Source organism: Ascaphus truei, unplaced genomic scaffold, assembly GCF_040206685.1.
Source record: "Ascaphus truei isolate aAscTru1 unplaced genomic scaffold, aAscTru1.hap1 HAP1_SCAFFOLD_893, whole genome shotgun sequence".
NCBI classification, from domain to species: Eukaryota; Metazoa; Chordata; class Amphibia; order Anura; family Ascaphidae; genus Ascaphus; species Ascaphus truei.
The window spans coordinates 132,919-153,688 of NW_027457232.1; the positions used below are offsets into that span (position 1 = coordinate 132,919).

General features: G+C 56.7%; 1 protein-coding gene across 1 annotated transcript in view; it reads right to left on the bottom strand.

Annotated features, from left to right (window-relative positions):
* Positions 1 to 20,403, bottom strand: part of PRRC2A (proline rich coiled-coil 2A) — a gene marked incomplete at its 5' end in the record, with an annotated part of 60,416 nt that extends 40,013 nt beyond the window's left edge. Inside the window, 13 exon segments of the mRNA XM_075585062.1 lie at positions 644 to 771; positions 774 to 842; positions 845 to 967; positions 1,669 to 1,942; positions 2,067 to 2,286; positions 2,377 to 2,461; positions 4,302 to 4,441; positions 7,303 to 7,382; positions 7,870 to 8,054; positions 10,864 to 11,007; positions 14,334 to 14,406; positions 20,298 to 20,321; positions 20,323 to 20,403. Coding sequence (XP_075441177.1) covers positions 644 to 771; positions 774 to 842; positions 845 to 967; positions 1,669 to 1,942; positions 2,067 to 2,286; positions 2,377 to 2,461; positions 4,302 to 4,441; positions 7,303 to 7,382; positions 7,870 to 8,054; positions 10,864 to 11,007; positions 14,334 to 14,406; positions 20,298 to 20,321; positions 20,323 to 20,403 — 1,626 coding nt within the window.
* Positions 20,404 to 20,770: the final 367 nt, after the last annotated feature.

A 20,770-nucleotide genomic window follows, 5' to 3' on the forward strand; every position in this document is an offset into this window, starting at 1 on the left:
AATTCCTTGCCAATGGGATGAGGCTAATGTAACACTTCACAGGCCCTTGTCCTTAAAAGGCCTGTACCCCTCATTCCTGTGTTATTCCTGTTGTTGCTCTTTTTATTCCTGTTGTTACCTGATTTCTTCAAGCATTTAAAACTACCAGAAAAGACTTTTCACATGCACAGAAGGATTGGAGCTGGCTATTTGGCAATTTGCAAAAGGACTACATTTAAAAGACAATCGCGTCCCCCGTCTCCCCCATACAGTGTGTCCCACCCCGTTCTAGCCCCGACTCCAAGCAAAGCTTCACCTCCCCCTTTACCCACTACCCTATGCAGTCACCCCCCTTACTCCCACCAAGCAAAGCTTCACCTCCCCCTTTACCCACTACCCTATGCAGTCACCCCCTTACCTCCCCACCAAGCAGAGTGTCACGCCCCCTTTACCTCCCCTCCTATGCAGTGTCACCCCCCTTAACCCTTCCCCAAAACTGAGTCCAACCCCAAGCAGAGCATTACCCCCCCCAAGCAGTTACCGCCCCCCTTGCCCCCTCCCTATGCAAAGCACCCTTTCCGCCCCCCCCCCCCCCCCCCCACAAAGCAGGGCGCCAGACCCATATACTGGCTCCCCCCCCCCCCCCGAAAGAACATCTCCTCACCTGCTGTTGGCGCTGGAACCTGGGGGGCAGGCTCTTTTGAAACTTGTATCCCCCTTGGGAGGGGGCGGCCGGGGGCGGCTTGCGGGGGCCGGGGAGGCTCCGGCTTGGTTCCAGGCGGGGGACCGGGGCGGCTCCCCCTCTACCTGCGGCGGCTCTGGAGGGGGAGGGGTGAGAGGAGGAGTGGGGGCCGTGGGGGCTCGGGAGATAAGCGGGGGGAGGGAGGAGGGGGCAGGGGTGGCGGGGGCAGGAGTAACTGGAGTAGGCATGGCGGGGGCAGGTGTGTGGCGGGGGCCGGCATGCTGGGAGCTGGTGCAGCTTCAACCGCTGGAGGGGGGAAGGAAAAAATGGGGGGGGGGGGGAAGGAAGAAATGGGGGGGGGGGGGAGAGAAGAAATGGGGGGGGGGGGAGGAAGAAATGGGGGGGGGGGAGAAAGAAATGGGGGGGGGGGAGGAAGAACAGAGGGGCTTGTTTAATATATACCTGTATAATAAATTATACACATAGTACGGACAAGTATATAAAGCCCCAGTCTCCCCGCTACAAATCCCCTCCCCCAGTCTCCCCCGCTACAAATCCCTCCCCCAGTCTCCCCCGACTACGAATCCCCTCCCCCAGTCTCCCCCGCTACGAATCCCCTCCCCCAGTCTCCCCCGCTACGAATCCCCTCCCCCAGTCTCCCCCGCTACAAATCCCCTCCCCCAGTCTCCCCCGCTACAAATCCCCTCCCCCAGTCTCCCCCGCTACAAATCCCCTCCCCCAGTCTCCCCGCTACAAATCCCTCCCCAGTCTCCCCCGCTACAAATCCCCTCCCCCAGTCTCCCCCGCTACAAATCCCCTCCCCCAGTCTCCCCCGCTACAAATCCCTCCCCCAGTCTCACCCGCTACAAATCCCCTCCCCCAGTCTCCCCCGCTACAAATCCCCTCCCCCAGTCTCCCCCGCTACAAATCCCCTCCCCAGTCTCCCCCGCTACGTGCCCTCTCCCCCAGTCTCCACCCCCCCTCACAAAATGATTTGAATCCCATACCGGGAGGAGTCTGGACCCGGGGCTCCGCCCCCTCTGTAAGCCCCGCCCCTGGCGCCGGCAGACGGCTCCACCTCCTCCGGAGCCGCCGGCACTTCATGTCCAGGCGCTTGAGTTTCTCTGCGCAGGCCGCCCGCCTCTCCTCCTCCATCCGGCGCTCCTCCTCTTCTCTCCGCTTGCGCGCCCGCTCCACGGCCTGCGAGATCTCCGAGGAGGACTGCTTCCTGCGCTGCCGCCATGTCTCGTCCTCGTCCTCGCCGGCCACCGCCTGCTTCTCCTGGGGGGAAGATGGGAGGGGGGGTCAGCAGGTGCGGGAAAGCGCAGAGCAGGAGGGGGGTGCCAGCCCAGCCCCCCCACACACACACGCGACGGGCAGAGCCCAGCGCCAGCCTCCCTCTCACCTTGTGTTCTGGCTGCTGCCCGCGGTGGGCAGGCTGAGGCCTGTGAGGAGGGGGGGCAGCCGGGGCTTGCACTGGTGCAGGGGCCCGGGGCCCCTCAGTCCAAGCCGCCTTGGTAGGCGGGGGCTTCTCCTCGGAGGGGGGCGCCTTCCTGACATCGGAGGGATCCGCGGCTCCCGGAGGCGCGGGGACGGGAAGATCACCGCTGGGGGCAGACTTCTCCCTGAGGAGAGAGGAAGATTATGGGAGAGAGGTGAGAGGGGAGAGGGGGGATGGGAAGAGGAGGGCCAGGCGGGGGTCTCGTTCATTTCACCTGTTCTCCTCGTTATCGGTGTCTTTCCCGTCCTCATCATCGCTGAATTGCAGCTTCTCCGTGTAATCCACTTCCTCGTGTGGCCCTAGAAACAAGGGTGACACATTGACACCGTGAGGAGAGAGCTATGAGCCTGCCCTCGCCAGCAGGGTGACAAAGACAGAAGGGAGCTATGAGACTGTCCCTCCCCCCGCAGGGTGACACAGTGACACAGACAGAAGGAGCTATGAGTCTGTCCTCCCCCCCGCAGGGTGACACAGTGACACAGACAGAAGGGAGCTATGAGTCTGTCCCTCCCCCCGCAGGGTGACACAGTGACACAGACAGAAGGGAGCTATGAATCTGTCCCTCCCCCCGCGCAGGGTGACACAGTGACACAGACAGAAGGGAGCTATGAGTCTGTCCCTCCCCCCCGCAGGGTGACACAGTGACACAGACAGAAGGGAGCTATGAGTCTGTCCCTCCCCCCGCAGGGTGACACAGTGACACAGACAGAAGTGACACAGACAGAAGGGAGCTATGAGTCTGTCCCTCCCCCCGCAGGGTGACACAGTGACACAGACAGAAGGGAGCTATGAGTCTGTCCCTCCCCCCGCAGGGTGACACAGTGACACAGACAGAAGGGAGCTATGAGTCTGTCCCTCCCCCCGCAGGGTGACACAGTGACACAGACAGAAGGGAGCTATGAGTCTGTCCTCCCCCGCAGGGTGACACAGTGACACAGACAGAAGGGAGCTATGAGTCTGTCCTCCCCCCGCAGGGTGACACAGACAGAGGGGAGCTATGAGTCTGTCCCTCCCCCCGCAGGGTGACACAGTGACACAGACAGAAGGGAGCTATGAGTCTGTCCCTCCCCCCGCAGGGTGACACAGTGACACAGACAGAAGGGAGCTATGAGTCTGTCCCTCCCCCGCAGGGTGACACAGACAGAAGGGAACTATGAGTCTGTCCCTCCCCCCGCAGGGTGACACAGTGACACAGACAGAAGGGAGTTATGAGTCTGTCCCCTCCCCCGCAGGGTGACACAGCGACACAGACAGAAGGGAGCTATGAGACTGTCCCTCCCCCCGCAGGGTGACACAGTGACACAGACAGAAGGGAGCTATGAGTCTGTCCCTCCCCCCGCAGGGTGACACAGTGACACAGACAGAAGGGAGCTATGAGACTGTCCCTCCCCCCGCAGGGTGACACAGTGACACAGACAGAAGGGAGCTATGAGACTGTCCCTCCCCCCGCAGGGTGACACAGTGACACAGACAGAAGGGAGCTATGAGTCTGTCCCTCCCCCCGCAGGGTGACACAGTGACACAGACAGAAGGGAGCTATGAGCCTGTCCCTCCCCCTGCAGGGTGACAGTGACACAGACAGAAGGGAGCTATGAGTCTGTCCCTCCCCCCGCAGGGTGACACAGTGACACAGACAGAAGGGAGCTATGAGCCTGTCCCTCCCCCCGCAGGGTGACACAGTGACACAGACAGAAGGGAGCTATGAGTCTGCCCCTCCCCCCGCAGGGTGACACAGTGACACAGACAGAAGGGAGCTATGAGTCTGTCCCTCCCCCCGCAGGGTGACACAGTGACACAGACAGAAGGGAGCTATGAGTCTGCCCCTCCCCCCGCAGGGTGACACAGTGACACAGACAGAAGGGAGCTATGAGCCTGTCCCTCCCCCGCAGGGTGACACAGTGACACAGACAGAAGGGAGCTATGAGTCTGTCCCTCCCCCCGCAGGGTGACACAGTGACACAGACAGAAGGGAGCTATGAGTCTGTCCCTCCCCCCGCAGGGTGACACAGTGACACAGACAGAAGGGAGCTATGAGTCTGTCCCTCCCCCCGCAGGGTGACACAGTGACACAGACAGAAGGGAGCTATGAGTCTGTCCCTCCCCCCGCAGGGTGACACAGTGACACAGTAGGGTCCTCACCTGCCCAGCCATCATCTGCCTCCTGATCCAACTCATCAAACTCCTTTAAGTAGTCCTGCTTCAGTATGGAGGGGCGGCTGACTGGATCCAACATCCGGGGCGCAGTGTGGGGGAGGCGGGGGGCTGCCAGCCGAGGAAACCTAAATACAGAGAAATCAACTCAGGATCACACCCCAGAGGTGGCTGCACGCTGTGTAACTGTAATAGAGAGGCGCTGTATAAATACAATATATCACTCAGGATCACACCCCAGAGGTGGCTGCACGCTGTGTAACTGTAATAGAGAGGCGCTGTATAAATACAATATATCACTCAGGATCACACCCCAGAGGTGGCTGCACGCTGTATAACTGTAATAGAGAGGCGCTGTATAAATACAGCATATCACTCAGGATCACACCCCAGAGGTGGCTGCACGCTGTATAACTGTAATAGAGAGGCGCTGTATAAATACAATATATCACTCAGGATCACACCCCAGAGGTGGCTGCACGCTGTATAACTGTAATAGAGAGGCGCTGTATAACTACAGTATATCACTCAGGATCACACCCCAGAGGTGGCTGCACGCTGTGTAACTGTAATAGAGAGGCGCTGTATAAATACAATATATCACTCAGGATCCCACCCCAGAGGTGGCTGCACGCTGTGTAACTGTAATAGAGAGACGCTGTATAAATACAATATATCACTCAGGATCACACCCCAGAGGTGGCTGCACGCTGTATAACTGTAATAGAGAGGCGCTGTATAAATACAATATATCACTCAGGATCCCACCCCAGAGGTGGCTGCACGCTGTGTAACTGTAATAGAGAGGCGCTGTATAAATACAATATATCACTCAGGATCACACCCCAGAGGTGGCTGCACGCTGTATAACTGTAATAGAGAGGCGCTGTATAAATACAATATATCACTCAGGATCACACCCCAGAGCTGGCTGCACGCTGTATAACTGTAATAGAGAGGCGCTGTATAAATACAATATATCACTCAGGATCCCACCCCAGAGGTGGCTGCACGCTGTGTAACTGTAATAGAGAGGCGCTGTATAAATACAATATATCACTCAGGATCACACCCCAGAGGTGGCTGCACGCTGTATAACTGTAATAGAGAGGAGCTGTATAAATACAATATATCACTCAGGATCACACCCCAGAGGTGGCTGCACGCTGTATAACTGTAATAGAGAGGCGCTGTATAAATACAATATATCACTCAGGATCCCACCCCAGAGGTGGCTGCACGCTGTATAACTGTAATAGAGAGGCGCTGTATAAATACAATATATCACTCAGGATCACACCCCAGAGGTGGCTGCACGCTGTATAACTGTAATAGAGAGGCGCTGTATAAATACAATATATTACTCAGGATCCCACCCCAGAGGTGGCTGCACGCTGTATAACTGTAATAGAGAGGTGCTGTATAAATACAATATATCACTCAGGATCACACCCCAGAGCTGGCTGCACGCTGTATAACTGTAATAGAGAGGCGCTGTATAAATACAATATATCACTCAGGATCACATTCCCAGAGGTGGCTGCACACTGTGTAACTGTAATAGAGAGGTGCTGTATAAATACAATATATTACTCAGGATCCCACCCCAGAGGTGGCTGCACGCTGTATAACTGTAATAGAGAGGTGCTGTATAAATACAATATATCACTCAGGATCACACCCCAGAGGTGGCTGCACGCTGTATAACTGTAATAGAGAGGTGCTGTATAAATACAATATATCACTCAGGATCACACCCCAGAGGTGGCTGCACACTGTATAACTGTAATAGAGAGGCGCTGTATAAATACAATATATCACACCCCAGAGGTGGCTGCACGCTGTATAACTGTAATAGAGAGGCGCTGTATAAATACAATATATCACACCCCAGAGGTGGCTGCACGCTGTATAACTGTAATAGAGAGGCACTGTATAAATACAATATATCACTGAGGATCACACCCCAGAGGTGGCTGCACGCTGTATAACTGTAATAGAGAGGCGCTGTATAAATACAATATATCACTGAGGATCACACCCCAGAGGTGGCTGCACGCTGTATAACTGTAATAGAGAGGAGCTGTATAAATACAATATATCACTCAGGATCACACCCCAGAGGTGGCTGCACGCTGTGTAACTGTAATAGAGTGGCGCTGTATAAATACAATATATCACTCAGGATCACACCCCAGAGCTGGCTGCACGCTGTATAACTGTAATAGAGAGGCGCTGTATAAATACAATATATTACTCAGGATCCCACCCCAGAGGTGGCTGCACGCTGTATAACTGTAATAGAGAGGTGCTGTATAAATACAATATATCACTCAGGATCACACCCCAGAGGTGGCTGCACGCTGTATAACTGTAATAGAGAGGTGCTGTATAAATACAATATATTACTCAGGATCCCACCCCAGAGGTGGCTGCACGCTGTATAACTGTAATAGAGAGGTGCTGTATAAATACAATATATCACTCAGGATCACACCCCCAGAGGTGGCTGCACGCTGTATAACTGTAATAGAGAGGAGCTGTATAAATACAATATATAACTTAGGATCACACCCCAGAGGCGGCTGCACGCTGTATAACTGTAATAGGGAGGCTCTGTATAAATACAATATATCACTCAGGATCACACCCCAGAGGTGGCTGCACGCTGTATAACTGTAATAGAGAGGAGCTGTATAAATACAATATATCACTCAGGATCACACCCCAGAGGCGGCTGCACGCTGTATAACTGTAATAGGGAGGCTCTGTATAAATACAATATATCACTCAGGATCACACCCCAGAGGTGGCTGCACGCTGTATAACTGTAATAGAGAGGTGCTGTATAAATACAATATATCACTCAGGATCACACCCCAGAGGTGGCTGCACGCTGTATAACTGTAATAGCGAGGTGCTGTATAAATACAATATATCACTCAGGATCACACCCCAGAGGTGGCTGCACGCGGTATAATCGTGTTACCTGTGGGTGTCCGGCCCGTGGAAGCGGAAGGGCCCCTGCGGCCCATAGGGAGGAGGGAACGGCAGGTATGGGGGGTACATCTGGAATTAAGGGAGAGAAGGAAATAAGTAAAAAACGCAAGATATACTGAAAAGGACAGAAGAGCGGGACAAGAACGCCAAGAGGAGGGGGGGGGGGGGAAAACAAAGCGAGGTCGGAGGCGGGGGAAACAGAGCGAGGTCGGGGGCGGGGGCAACAGAGCGAGGTCGGGGGCGGGGGCAACAGAGCGAGGTCGGGGGCGGGGGCAACAGAGCGAGGTCGGGGGCGGGGGCCACAGAGCGAGGTCGGGGTCAGGGGCAGGAAACAGAGCGAGGTCGGGGTCAGGGGCAGGAAACAGAGCGAGGTCGGGGTCAGGGGCAGGAAACAAAGCGAGGTCGGGGAAACAGGGCGATGTCGGGGTCGGGGAAACAGGGCGAGGTCGGGTCGGGGAAACAGGTCTGGGTCGGGGAAACAGGGCGAGGTCGGGGTAGGGGAAACAGGGCGAGGTCAGGAGGAAGGAGACAGATTAAGTCCGGCCATGTCACTCACGAACGGTGCCAGCATGCCCCTGAACGGAGGAAACTGCTGGGGTCCCGGTGGCTGCATAAGCAGGCCAGGCCGGGGGGCCGCCTCACAGCCGGGGGGCACCGCGTCCGAGGGGGGCTCACGACTCTCACCATCCAGGGAGCCCGGAGCCAGCCCCCTCCCACCCCCGTCCCTCCAGTTCGTCACGTCTGAGAGGGGAGAAAATGTACTATGAGCATTCCTACAAACACACAGGCGCTACAGGCCCGTGCCCACACGCAGGCCCCCCGCGCGCCCAACACACGCAGGCCCCCCGCGCGCCCAACACACGCAGGCCCCCCGCGCGCCCAACACACGCAGCCCCCCCGCGCGCCCAACACACGCAGGCCCCCCGCGCGCCGAACACACGCAGGCCCCCGCGCGCCCAACACACGCAGGCCCCCGCGCGCCCAACACACGCAGGCCCCCGCGCGCCCAACACACGCAGGCCCCCGCGCGCCCAACACACGCAGGCCCCCGCGCGCCCAACACACGCAGGCCCCCGCGCGCCCAACACACGCAGGCCCCCGCGCGCCCAACACACGCAGGCCCCCGCGCGCCCAACACACGCAGGCCCCCGCGCGCCCAACACACGCAGGCCCCCGCGCGCCCAACACACGCAGGCCCCCGCGCGCCCAACACACGCAGGCCCCCGCGCGCCCAACACACGCAGGCCCCCGCGCGCCCAACACACGCAGGCCCCCGCGCGCCCAACACACGCAGGCCCCCGCGCGCCCAACACACGCAGGCCCCCGCGCGCCCAACACACGCAGGCCCCCGAGCGCCCAACACACGCAGGCCCCCGAGCGCCCAACACACGCAGGCCCCCGAGCGCCCAACACACGCAGGCCCTCGCGCGCCCAACACACGCAGGCCCCCGCGCGCCCAACACACGCAGGCCCCCGCGCGCCCAACACACGCAGGCCCCCGCGCGCCCAACACACGCAGGCCCCCGCGCGCCCAACACACGCAGGCCCCCGCAGAAGAATAAATGGGATTGGTCAATTGGTTTGTTCTTTCAGAACAAAAGGATGGCATGTAAGGTTAAAACTGTCTTATGTCAGCTCTGGAATTGATAAGGTTAAACAGTATACGCTGGCATTGCTATCTTTCTCGGAGACTATTGTGAGTAGCTTTGAAAGCAGCTGTTGTTGAATCTGTCATATGCTGTTAAAAAGGACAGGATTGCCTATAAGTCACCATTGTATATATCTCTTGCTAAGCAGTTAAATGTTTTAAGATCTACAGAAAAGGCATTATGTGAAGGTTACATGTAAATTTAGATGTGTACCCATATTTGTAACAGATGACAACTGTATTTTTGTCCCTGCCTTATGTATAAAACCTGCTTCGTGAACCATTAAAGTCAGTTGTGAGAATTCAACAACCAGTCTCCTTGAATTCTTACAGCTCCGGAACCCGTCTGCCATACTATTTGAAAGAATCCCATATCCGTTGCGTTACATTTGTTCCCGGGAGTTGTGTTTTGCTTGCCCTAGAAGATGACATGATCTGTAGAGATCTAACAACTCAGGATCCCACCCCAGAGGTGGCTGCACGCTGTATAACTGTAATAGAGAGGCGCTGTATAAATACAATATATCACTCAGGATCCCACGCCAGAGGTGGCTGCACGCTGTATAACTGTAATAGAGAGGTGCTGTATAAATACAATATATCACTCAGGCTCACACCCCAGAGGCGGCTGCACGCTGTATAACTGTAATAGAGAGGCGCTGTATAAATACAATATATCACTCAGGATCACACCCCAGAGGTGGCTGCACGCTGTATAACTGTAATAGAGAGGCGCTGTATAAATACAATATATCACTCAGGATCCCACCCCAGAGGTGGCTGCACGCTGTATAACTGTAATAGAGAGGTGCTGTATAAATACAATATATCACTCAGGATCACACCCCAGAGGCGGCTGCACGCTGTATAACTGTAATAGAGAGGCGCTGTATAAATACAATATATCACTCAGGATCACACCCCAGAGGCGGCTGCACGCTGTATAACTGTAATAGAGAGGCGCTGTATAAATACAATATATCACTCAGGCTCACACCCCAGAGGCGGCTGCACGCTGTATAACTGTAATAGAGAGGCGCTGTATAAATACAATATATCACTCAGGCTCACACCCCAGAGGCGGCTGCACGCTGTATAACTGTAATAGAGAGGCGCTGTATAAATACAATATATCACTCAGGATCCCACCCCAGAGGCGCGCCCAACACACGCAGGCCCCCCGCGCGCCCAACACACGCAGGCCCCCCGCGCGCCCAACACACGCAGGCCCCCGCGCGCCCAACACACGCAGGCCCCCCGCGCGCCCAACACACGCAGGCCCCCGCGTTACACAGGCCCCCGCGTCACACACAGGCCCCCGCGTCACACACAGGCCTGCACACGGCCCACGCGGGCGACAGGCACCCAGCGCGCGGGCGACAGGCACCCAGCGCGCGGGCGACAGGCACCCAGCGCGCGGGCGACAGGCACCCAGCGCGCGGGCGACAGGCACCCAGCGCGCGGGCGACAGGCACCCAGCGCGCGGGCGACAGGCACCCAGCGCGCGGGCGACAGGCACCCAGCGCGCGGGCGACAGGCACCCAGCGCGCGGGCGACAGGCACCCAGCGCGCGGGCGACAGGCACCCAGCGCGCGGGCGACAGGCACCCAGCGCGCGGGCGACAGGCACCCAGCGCGCGGGCGACAAGCACACCCAGCGCGCGGGCGACAAGCACACCCAGCGCGCGGGCGACAAGCACACCCAGCGCGGGCGACAAGCACACCCAGCGCGCGGGCGACAAGCACACCCAGCGCGCGGGCGACAAGCACACCCAGCGCGCGGGCGACAAGCACACACAGGGCACAGTATGACATGTATATAGGAGGGCACATTATGACATGTATATATGGGGGCACAGTATGGCATGTATATAGGGGGCACAGTATGTATATAGGGGCTTACTCTGCGGGCGGAGGCTTGGTCCGGGCCCATACGACACAGCGGAGGCGGCCGGGTCGTGCCCACTCTTGTCCTGGTCCCCAGCCGCCTGCAGGGTTGGAAATTCCTCGCGAGAGAATGGCGACAGTTGGCTTGATGCCTTTCCACCTGTGGGGGAGGGGGATTAGTATGACTTAGCCACCAAGCGTCAGCTCTCCAAACCCAAGCCTTCCGCCCCCTCTCCCGAATCGTCAGCTCTCCAATCCCAAGCGTCGTCGCACAAACCCCAAGCCTTCCGCCCCCGCTCCCGAATCGTCAGCTCTCCAATCCCAAGCGTCGTCGCACAAACCCCAAGCCTTCCGCCCCCTCTCCCGAAGCGTCGTCGCTCAAATCCCAAGCGTCAGCTCTCCAAACCCAAGCCTTCCGCCCCTCCCCAAGCGTCAGCGTTCAATCCCAAGCGTCGTCGCTCAAACCCCAAGCGTCGTCGCTCAAACCCCAAGCGTCAGCGCTCCAAACCCAAGCCTTCCGCCCCTCCCCAAGCGTCAGCGTTCAATCCCAAGCGTCGTCGCTCAAACCCCAAGCGTCGTCGCTCAAACCCAAGCCTTCCGCCCCTCCCCAAGCGTCGTCGCTCAAACCCAAGCCTTCCGCCCCTCCCCAAGCGTCGTCGTACAAACCCCAAGCCTTCCGCCCCTCCCCAAACCCAAGCCTTCCGCCCCTCCCCAAGCGTCGTCACTCCAAACCCCAAGCCTTCCGCCCCATCCCAAGCGTCAGCTCTCCAAACCCAAGCCTTCCGCCCGTTCCCAAGCGTCAGCTCTCCAAACCCAACCCTTCCGCTCGTTCCCAAGCGTCAGCTCTCCAAACCCAACCCTTCCGCTCGTTCCCAAGCGTCAGCTCTCCAAACCCAACCCTTCCGCCCCTCCCCAAGCGTCAGCTCTCCAAACCCAAGCCTTCCGCCCCTCCCCAAGCGTCAGCTCTCCAAACCCAAGCCTTCCGCCCCTCCCCAAACCTTCCGCCCCTCCCCAAGCGTCGTCACTCCAAACCCAAGCCTTCCGCCCCATCCCAAGCGTCGGGCACTCCAAACCCAAGCCTTCCGCCCCTCCCCAAGCGTCAGCTCTCCAAACCCAAGCCTTCCGCCCCTCCCCAAGCGTCAGCTCTCCAAACCCAAGCCTTCCGCCCCTCCCCAAGCGTCAGCTCTCCAAACCCAAGCCTTCCGCCCCTCCCCAAGCGTCAGCTCTCCAAACCCAAGCCTTCCGCCCGTCCCCATGCGTCAGCTCTCCAAACCCAACCCTTCCGCCCCTCCCCAAGCATCAGCTCTCCAAACCCAAGCCTTCCGCCCCTCCCCAAGCGTCGTCACTCCAAACCCAAGCCTTCCGCCCCATCCCAAGCGTCGGGCACTCCAAACCCAAGCCTTCCGCCCCTCCCCAAGCGTCAGCTCTCCAAACCCAAGCCTTCCGCCCCTCCCCAAGCGTCAGCTCTCCAAACCCAAGCCTTCCGCCCCATCCCAAGCGTCAGCTCTCCAAACCCAAGCCTTCCGCCCCTCCCCAAGCGTCAGCGCTGCAAACCCAAGCCTTCCGCCCCTCCCCAAGTGTCAGCGCTCCAAACCCAAGCCTTCCGCCCCTCTCCAAGCGTCAGCTCTCCAAACCCAAGCCTTCCGCCTCTCTCTCCCCATGCGTCAGCGCTCCAAACCCAAGCCTTCCGCCCCTCCCCAAGCGTCAGCGCTCCAAACCCAAGCCTTCCGCCCCTCCCCAAGCGTCAGCGCTCCAAGCCTTCCGCCCCTCCCCAAGCGTCAGCGCTCCAAACCCAAGCCTTCCGCCCCTCCCCAAGCGTCAGCGCTCCAAGCCTTCCGCCCCTCCCCAAGCGTCAGCTCTCCAAACCCAAGCCTTCCGCCCCTCCCCAAACCCAAGCCTTCCGCCCCTCCCCAAGCGTCGTCGTACAAACCCCAAGCCTTCCGCCCCTCCCCAAACCCAAGCCTTCCGCCCCTCCCCAAGCGTCGTCGTACAAACCCCAAGCCTTCCGCCCCTCCCCAAACCCAAGCCTTCCGCCCCTCCCCAAGCGTCGTCGTACAAACCCCAAGCCTTCCGCCCCTCCCCAAACCCAAGCCTTCCGCCCCTCCCCAAGCGTCGTCGTACAAACCCCAAGCCTTCCGCCCCTCCCCAAACCCAAGCCTTCCGCCCCTCCCCAAGCGTCGTCGTACAAACCCCAAGCCTTCCGCCCCTCCCCAAACCCAAGCCTTCCGCCCCTCCCCAAGCGTCGTCGTACAAACCCCAAGCCTTCCGCCCCTCCCCAAACCCAAGCCTTCCGCCCCTCCCCAAGCGTCGTCGTACAAACCCCAAGCCTTCCGCCCCTCCCCTAACCCAAGCCTTCCGCCCCTCCCCAAGCGTCGTCATTCCAAACCCAAGCCTTCCACCCCATCCCAAGCGTCAGCGCTCCAAACCCAAGCCTTCCGCCCGTTCCCAAGCGTCAGCTCTCCAAACCCAACCCTTCCGCCCGTTCCCAAGCGTCAGCTCTCCAAACCCAACCCTTCCGCCCGTTCCCAAGCGTCAGCTCTCCAAACCCAAGACTTCCGCCCCTCCCCAAGCGTCGTCACTCCAAACCCAAGCCTTCCGCCCCATCCCAAGCGTCGGGCACTCCAAACCCAAGCCTTCCGCCCCTCCCCAAGCGTCAGCTCTCCAAACCCAAGCCTTCCGCCCCTCCCCAAGCGTCGTCGTACAAACCCCAAGCCTTCCGCCCCTCCCCTAACCCAAGCCTTCCGCCCCTCCCCAAGTGTCGTCACTCCAAACCCAAGCCTTCCGCCCCTCCCCAAGCGTCAGCTCTCCAAACCCAAGCCTTCCGCCCCTCCCCAAGCGTCAGCTCTCCAAACCCAAGCCTTCCGCCCCTCCCCAAGCGTCGTCGTACAAACCCCAAGCCTTCCGCCCCTCCCCAAACCCAAGCCTTCCGCCCCTCCCCAAGCGTCGTCACTCCAAACCCAAGCCTTCCGCCCCTCCCCAAGCGTCAGCTCTCCAAACCCAAGCCTTCCGCCCCTTCCCAAGCGTCGTCACTCCAAACCCAAGCCTTCCGCCCCTCCCCAAGCGTCAGCTCTCCAAACCCAAGCCTTCCGCCCCTCCTCCACCCCCGAACAAGCATCGGTGCTCTAAACCGAAGCCTTCTACCCCGCCCCCCCCAGCACCCTCCAAGCGTCATTGCTCCAAACCCAAGCTGCTCTAACCCCCCCCCCCCAACCCGGCTGCATCTTGCTTACCATCCCCTTGCGCTCCATGCGTGACGCTCCCCCCACTGCTTACCATCCCCTTGCGCTCCATGCGTGACGCTCCCACCCGCATACCATCCCCTTGCGCACCATGCGTGACGCTCCCCCCCCTGCTTACCATCGCCTTGCGCTCCATGCGTGACGCTCCCCCCTGCTTACCATCCCCTTGCGCTCCATGCGTGACGCTCCCCCCCCCTGCTTACCATCCCCTTGCGCTCCATGCGTGACGCCCCCCCCCCCTGCTTACCATCCCCTTGCGCTCCATGCGTGACGCTTGCCTGTGCCCAGGTCTTTACCACGGCGACGGCTGGAGGGGGGGGCTGGAACATGAGAGAAAAAGAGGGAGTGGGAGGAGTCAGTCAGTCCCATGTAGGGGCAAAGTGACCTAATGACAGGGGCGTGGTTAATGGGTTAAAGGGTCAGTCCCACGTAGGGGCAAAGTGACCTAATGACAGGGACGTGTTTAATGGGTTAAAGGGTCAGTCCCACGTAGGAGCAAAGTGACCTAATGACAGGGACGTGTTTAATGGGTTAAAGGGACAGTCCCACGTAGGGGCAAAGTGACCTAATGACAGGGACGTGTTTAATGGGTTAAAGGGTCAGTCCCACGGAGGGGCAAAGTGACCTAGTGACAGGGACGTGTTTAATTGGTTAAAGGGACAGTCCCACATAGGGGCAAAGTGACCTAATGCAAGGACGTGTTTAATGGGTTAAAGGGACAGTCCCACGTAGGGGCAAAGTGACCTAATGACAGGGACGTGTTTAATGGGTTAAAGGGTCAGTCCCACGTAGGGGCAAAGTGACCTAATGAGAGGGATGTGTTTAATGGATTAAAGGGAGTCCCACGTAGGGGCAAAGTGACCTAATGACAGGGGCGTGGTTAATGGGTTAAAGGGTCAGTCCCACGTAGGAGCAAAGTGACCTGACAGGGACGTGTTTAATGGGTTAAAGGGACAGTCCCACGTAGGGACAAAGTGACCTAATGACAGGGGTGTGGTTAATGGGTTAAAGGGCCAGTCCCACAGAGGGGCAAAGTGACCTAGTGACAGGGACGTGTTTAATGGGTTAAAGGGTCAGCCAATGTAGGGGCAAAGTGACCTAATGACAGGGACGTGTTTAATGGGTTAAAGGGTCAGTCCCACGGAGGGGCAAAGTGACCTAGTGACAGGGACGTGTTTAATTGGTTAAAGGGACAGTCCCACATAGGGGCAAAGTGACCTAATGCAAGGACGTGTTTAATGGGTTAAAGGGACAGTCCCACGTAGGGGCAAAGTGACCTAATGACAGGGGCGTGGTTAATGGGTTAAAGGGTCAGTCCCACGTAGGGGCAAAGTGACCTAATGACAGGGACGTGTTTAATGGGTTAAAGGGTCAGTCCCACGTAGGGGCAAAGTGACCTAATGAGAGGGATGTGTTTAATGGATTAAAGGGAGTCCCACGTAGGGGCAAAGTGACCTAATGACAGGGGCGTGTTTAATGGGTTATAGGGTCAGTCCCACGTAGGAGCAAAGTGACCTGACAGGGACGTGTTTAATGGGTTAAAGGGTCAGTCCCACGTAGGAGCAAAGTGACCTGACAGGGACGTGTTTAATGGGTTAAAGGGACAGTCCCACGTAGGGACAAAGTGACCTAATGACAGGGGTGTGGTTAATGGGTTAAAGGGCCAGTCCCACAGAGGGGCAAAGTGACCTAGTGACAGGGACGTGTTTAATGGGTTAAAGGGACAGTCCCACGTAGGGGCAAAGTGACCTAATGACAGGGACGTGTTTAATGGGTTAAAGGGAAAGTCCCACGTAGGGGCAAAGTGACCTAATGAGAGGGGCGTGGTTAATGGGTTAAAGGGCTAGTCCCACGTAGGGGCAAAGTGACCTAATGACAGGGACATGTTTAATGGGTTATAGGGTCAGTCCCACGTAGGAGCAAAGTGACCTAATGACAAGGACGTGTTTAATGGGTTAAAGGGTCAGCCAATGTAGGGGGCAAAGTGACCTAATGACAGGGACGTGTTTAATGGGTTAAAGGGTCAGTCCCACGTAGGGGCAAAGTGACCTAAATACAGGGGCGTGTTTAATGGGTTAAAGGGTCAGTCCCACGTAGGGGCAAAGTGACCTAATGACAGGGGCGTGTTTAATGGGTTAAAGGGACAGTCCCACGTAGGGACAAAGTGACCTAATGACAGGGGCGTGTTTAATGGGTTAAAGGGTCAGTCCCACATAGGGGCAAAGTGACCTAATGACAGGGACGTGTTTAATGGGTTAAAGGGTCAGTCCCACATATGGGCAAAGTGACCTAATGACAGGGACGTGTTTAATGGGTTAAAGGGTCAGTCCCACGTAGGGGCAAAGTGACCTAATGACAGGGACGTGTTTAATGGGTTAAAGGGTCAGCCAATGTAGGGGGCAAAGTGACCTAATGGACAGGGACGTGTTTAATGGGTTAAAGGGACAGTCCCACGTAGGGGCAAAGTGACCTAATGACAGGGACGTGTTTAATGGGTTAAAGGGTCAGTCCCACGTAGGGGCAAAGTGACCTAATGACAGGGGACGTGTTTAATGGGTTAAAGGGACAGTCCCACGTAGGGGCAAAGTGACCTAATGACAGGGACGTGTTTAATGGGTTAAAGGGTCAGTCCCACGTAGGGGCAAAGTGACCTAATGACAGGGACGTGTTTAATGGGTTAAAGGGACAGTCCCACGTAGGGGCAAAGTGACCTAATGACAGGGACGTGTTTAATGGGTTAAAGGGTCAGTCCCATGTAGGGCAAAGTGACCTAATGAGAGGGACATGTTTAATGGATTAAAGGGGTCAGTCCCACGTAGGGGCAAAGTGACCTAATGACAGGGACGTGTTTAATGGGTTAAAGGGTCAGTCCCACGTAGGGGCAAAGTGACCTAATGACAGGGACGTGTTTAATGGGTTAAAGGGACAGTCCCACGTAGGGGCAAAGTGACCTAATGACAGGGACGTGGTTAATGGATTAAAGGGACAGTCCCACGTAGGAGCAAAGTGACCTAATGACAGGGACGTGTTTAATGGGTTAAAGAGTCAGTCCCAAGTAGGAGCAAAGTGACCTAATGACAGGGACGTGTTTAATGGGTTAAAGGGACAGTCCCACATAGGGGCAAAGTGACCTAATGAGAGGGGCGTGGTTAATGGATTAAAGGGACAGTCCCACGTAGGGGCAAAGTGACCTAATGACAGGGGACGTGTTTAATGGGTTAAAGGGACAGTCCCACGTAGGGGCAAAGTGACCTAATGACAGGGACGTGTTTAATGGGTTAAAGGGACAGTCCCACGTAGGGGCAAAGTGACCTAATGACAGGGACGTGTTTAATGGGTTAAAGGGACAGTCCCCACGTAGGGGGCAAAGTGACCTAATGACAGGGACGTGTTTAATGGGTTAAAGGGTCAGTCCCACGTAGGGGCAAAGTGACCTAATGACAGGGACGTGTTTAATGGGTTAAAGGGGTCCAGTCCCACGTAGGGGCAAAGTCACCTAATGACAGGGACGTGGTTAATGGGTTAAAGGGGTCAGTCCCACGTAGGGGGCAAAGTCACCTAATGACAGGGACGTGGTTAATGGGTTAAAGGGACAGTCCCACGTAGGGGCAAAGTGACCTAATGACAGGGACGTGTTTAATGGGTTAAAGGGACAGTCCCACGTAGGGGCAAAGTGCCCTAATGACAGGGACGTGTTTAATGGGTTAAAGGGTCAGTCCCACGTAGGGGCAAAGTGACCTAATGACAGGGACGTGTTTAATGGATTAAAGGGTCAGTCCCACGTAGGAGCAAAGTGACCTAATGACAGGGACGTGGTTAATGGGTTAAAGGGACAGTCCCACGTAGGGGCAAAGTGACCTAATGACAGGGACGTGTTTAATGGGTTAAAGGGACAGTCCCACGTAGGGGCAAAGTGCCCTAATGACAGGGACGTGTTTAATGGGTTAAAGGGTCAGTCCCACGTAGGAGCAAAGTGACCTAATGACAGGGACGTGGTTAATGGGTTAAAGGGCCAGTCCCACGTAGGGGGCAAAGTGACCTAGTGACAGGGACGTGTTTAATGGGTTAAAGGGCCAGTCCCACGTAGGGGCAAAGTGACCTAATGACAGGGACGTGTTTAATGGGTTATAGGGTCAGTCCCCACATAGGGGCAAAGTGACCTAATGACAGGGACGTGTTTAATGGGTTATAGGGTCAGTCCCCACGTAGGAGCAAAGTGACCTAATGACAGGGACGTGTTTAATGGGTTATAGGGTCAGTCCCACGTAGGGGGCAAAGTGACCTAAGGACAGGGACGTGTTTAATGGGTTAAAAGGGTCAGTCCCACGTAGGAGCAAAGTGACCTAATGACAGGGACGTGTGTTAATGGGTTAAAGGGTCAGTCCCACGTAGGGGCAAAGTGACCTAATGACAGGGACGTGTTTAATGGGTTAAAGGGGACAGTCCCACGTAGGGGACAAAGTGACCTAATGACAGGGACGTGTTTAATGGGTTAAAGGGTCAGTCCCACGTAGGAGCAAAGTGATCTAGTGACAGGGACGTGTTTAATGGGTTAAAGGGTCAGTCCCACGTAGGAGCAAAGTGATCTAGTGACAAGGACGTGTTTAATGGGTTAAAGGGTCAGTTCAACGTAGGAGAAAAGTGACCTAATGACAGGGACGTGTTTAATGGGTTATAGGGTCAGTCCCACGTAGGGGCAAAGTGACCTAATGACAGGGACGTGTTTTAATGGGTTAAAGGGTCAGTCCCACGTAGGAGCAAAGTGACCTAATGACAGGGGACGTGTTTAATGGGTTAAAGGGTCAGTCCCACGTAGGGGCAAAAGTGACCTAATGACAGGGACGTGTTTAATGGGGTTAAAGGGACAGTCCCACATAGGGGCAAAGTGACCTAATGGCAGGGACGTGTTTAATGGGTTATAGGGTCAGTCCCACGTAGGGGCAAAGTGACCTAATGACAGGGACGTGTTTAATGGGTTAAAGGGTCAGTCCCACGTAGGAGCAAAGTGACCTAATGACAGGGACGTGTTTAATGGGTTAAAGGGTCAGTCCCACGTAGGGGCAAAGTGACCTAATGACAGGGACGTGTTTAATGGGTTAAAGGGACAGTCCCACGTAGGGACAAAGTGACCTAATGACAGGGACGTGTTTAATGGGTTAAAGGGTCAGTCCCACGTAGGAGCAAAGTGATCTAGTGACAGGGACGTGTTTAATGGGTTAAAGGGTCAGTCCCACGTAGGAGCAAAGTGATCTAGTGACAGGGACGTGTTTAATGGGTTTAAAGGGTCAGTTCAACGTAGGAGAAAAGTGACCTAATGACAGGGACGTGTTTAATGGGTTATAGGGTCAGTCCCACGTAGGGGCAAAGTGACCTAATGACAGGGACGTGTTTAATGGGTTAAAGGGTCAGTCCCACGTAGGAGCAAAGTGACCTAATGACAGGGACGTGTTTAATGGGTTAAAGGGTCAGTCCCACGTAGGGCAAAGTCACCTAATGACAGGGACGTGTTTAATGGGTTAAAGGGACAGTCCCACGTAGGGACAAAGTGACCTAATGACAGGGACGTGTTTTAATGGGTTAAAGGGGTCAGTCCCACGTAGGAGCAAAGTGATCTAGTGACAGGGACGTGTTTAATGGGTTAAAGGGTCAGTCCCACGTAGGAGCAAAGTGATCTAGTGACAGGGACGTGTTTAATGGGTTAAAGGGTCAGTTCAACGTAGGAGCAAAGTGACCTAATGACAGGGGCGTGTTTAATGGGTTAAAGGGTCAGTCCCACGTAGGGGCAAAGTGACCTAATGACAGGGGCGTGTTTAATGGGTTAAATGGTCAGTCCCACGTAGGGGCAAAGTGACCTAATGACAGGGACGTGTTTAATGGGATAAAGGGGACAGTCCCACGTAGGGGCAAAGTGACCTAATGACAGGGACGTGTGTAATGGGTTAAAGGGTCAGTCCCACGTAGGGGCAAAGTGACCTAATGACAGGGACGTGTGTTTAATGGGTTAAAGGGACAGTCCCACGTAGGGACAAAGTGACCTAATGACAGGGGACGTGTTTAATGGGATAAAGGGACAGTCCCACGTAGGGGCAAAGTCACCTAATGAGAGGGACGTGTTTAATGGGTTAAAGGGTGTGGGTGGGTGAGTGTGGGTTATAGGTAGGCGAGTGTGGGTGGGTGAGTATTAATGACAGGGACGTGTGCGATATGTCACCTCTTGTGGAGCTGGGGGGCGCTTCGGCGGGGTTTGATGCAGGCGTCTGTGTAACCGGCGGTGGCGGCAACTCCGGCTGCGCTGCTGGAGAGACATCGGAACTGAGGGGGGGAGAACAAGGAGATGAGGGGTGGGAGAGCAGGGAGGGGAGGGTGGGGGAGAACAAGGAGATGAGGGGGGGGAGAGCAGGGAGGGGAGGGTGGGGGGAGAACAAGGATATGAGGGGGGAGAGCAGGGAGGGGAGGGTGGGGGGGAGAACAAGGAGATGAGGGGGGGGGAGAGCGGGGAGGGGAGGGTGGGGGGAGAACAAGGAGATGAGGGGGAAGAGCAGGGAGGGGAGGGTGGTGGAGAACAAGGAGATGAGGGGGGGGGAGCAGGGAGGGGAAAACAAGGATATGAGGGGGGGAGAGCAGGGAGGGGAGGGTGGGGGAGAACAAGGAGATGAGGGGGGGGAGAGCAGGGAGGGGAGGGTG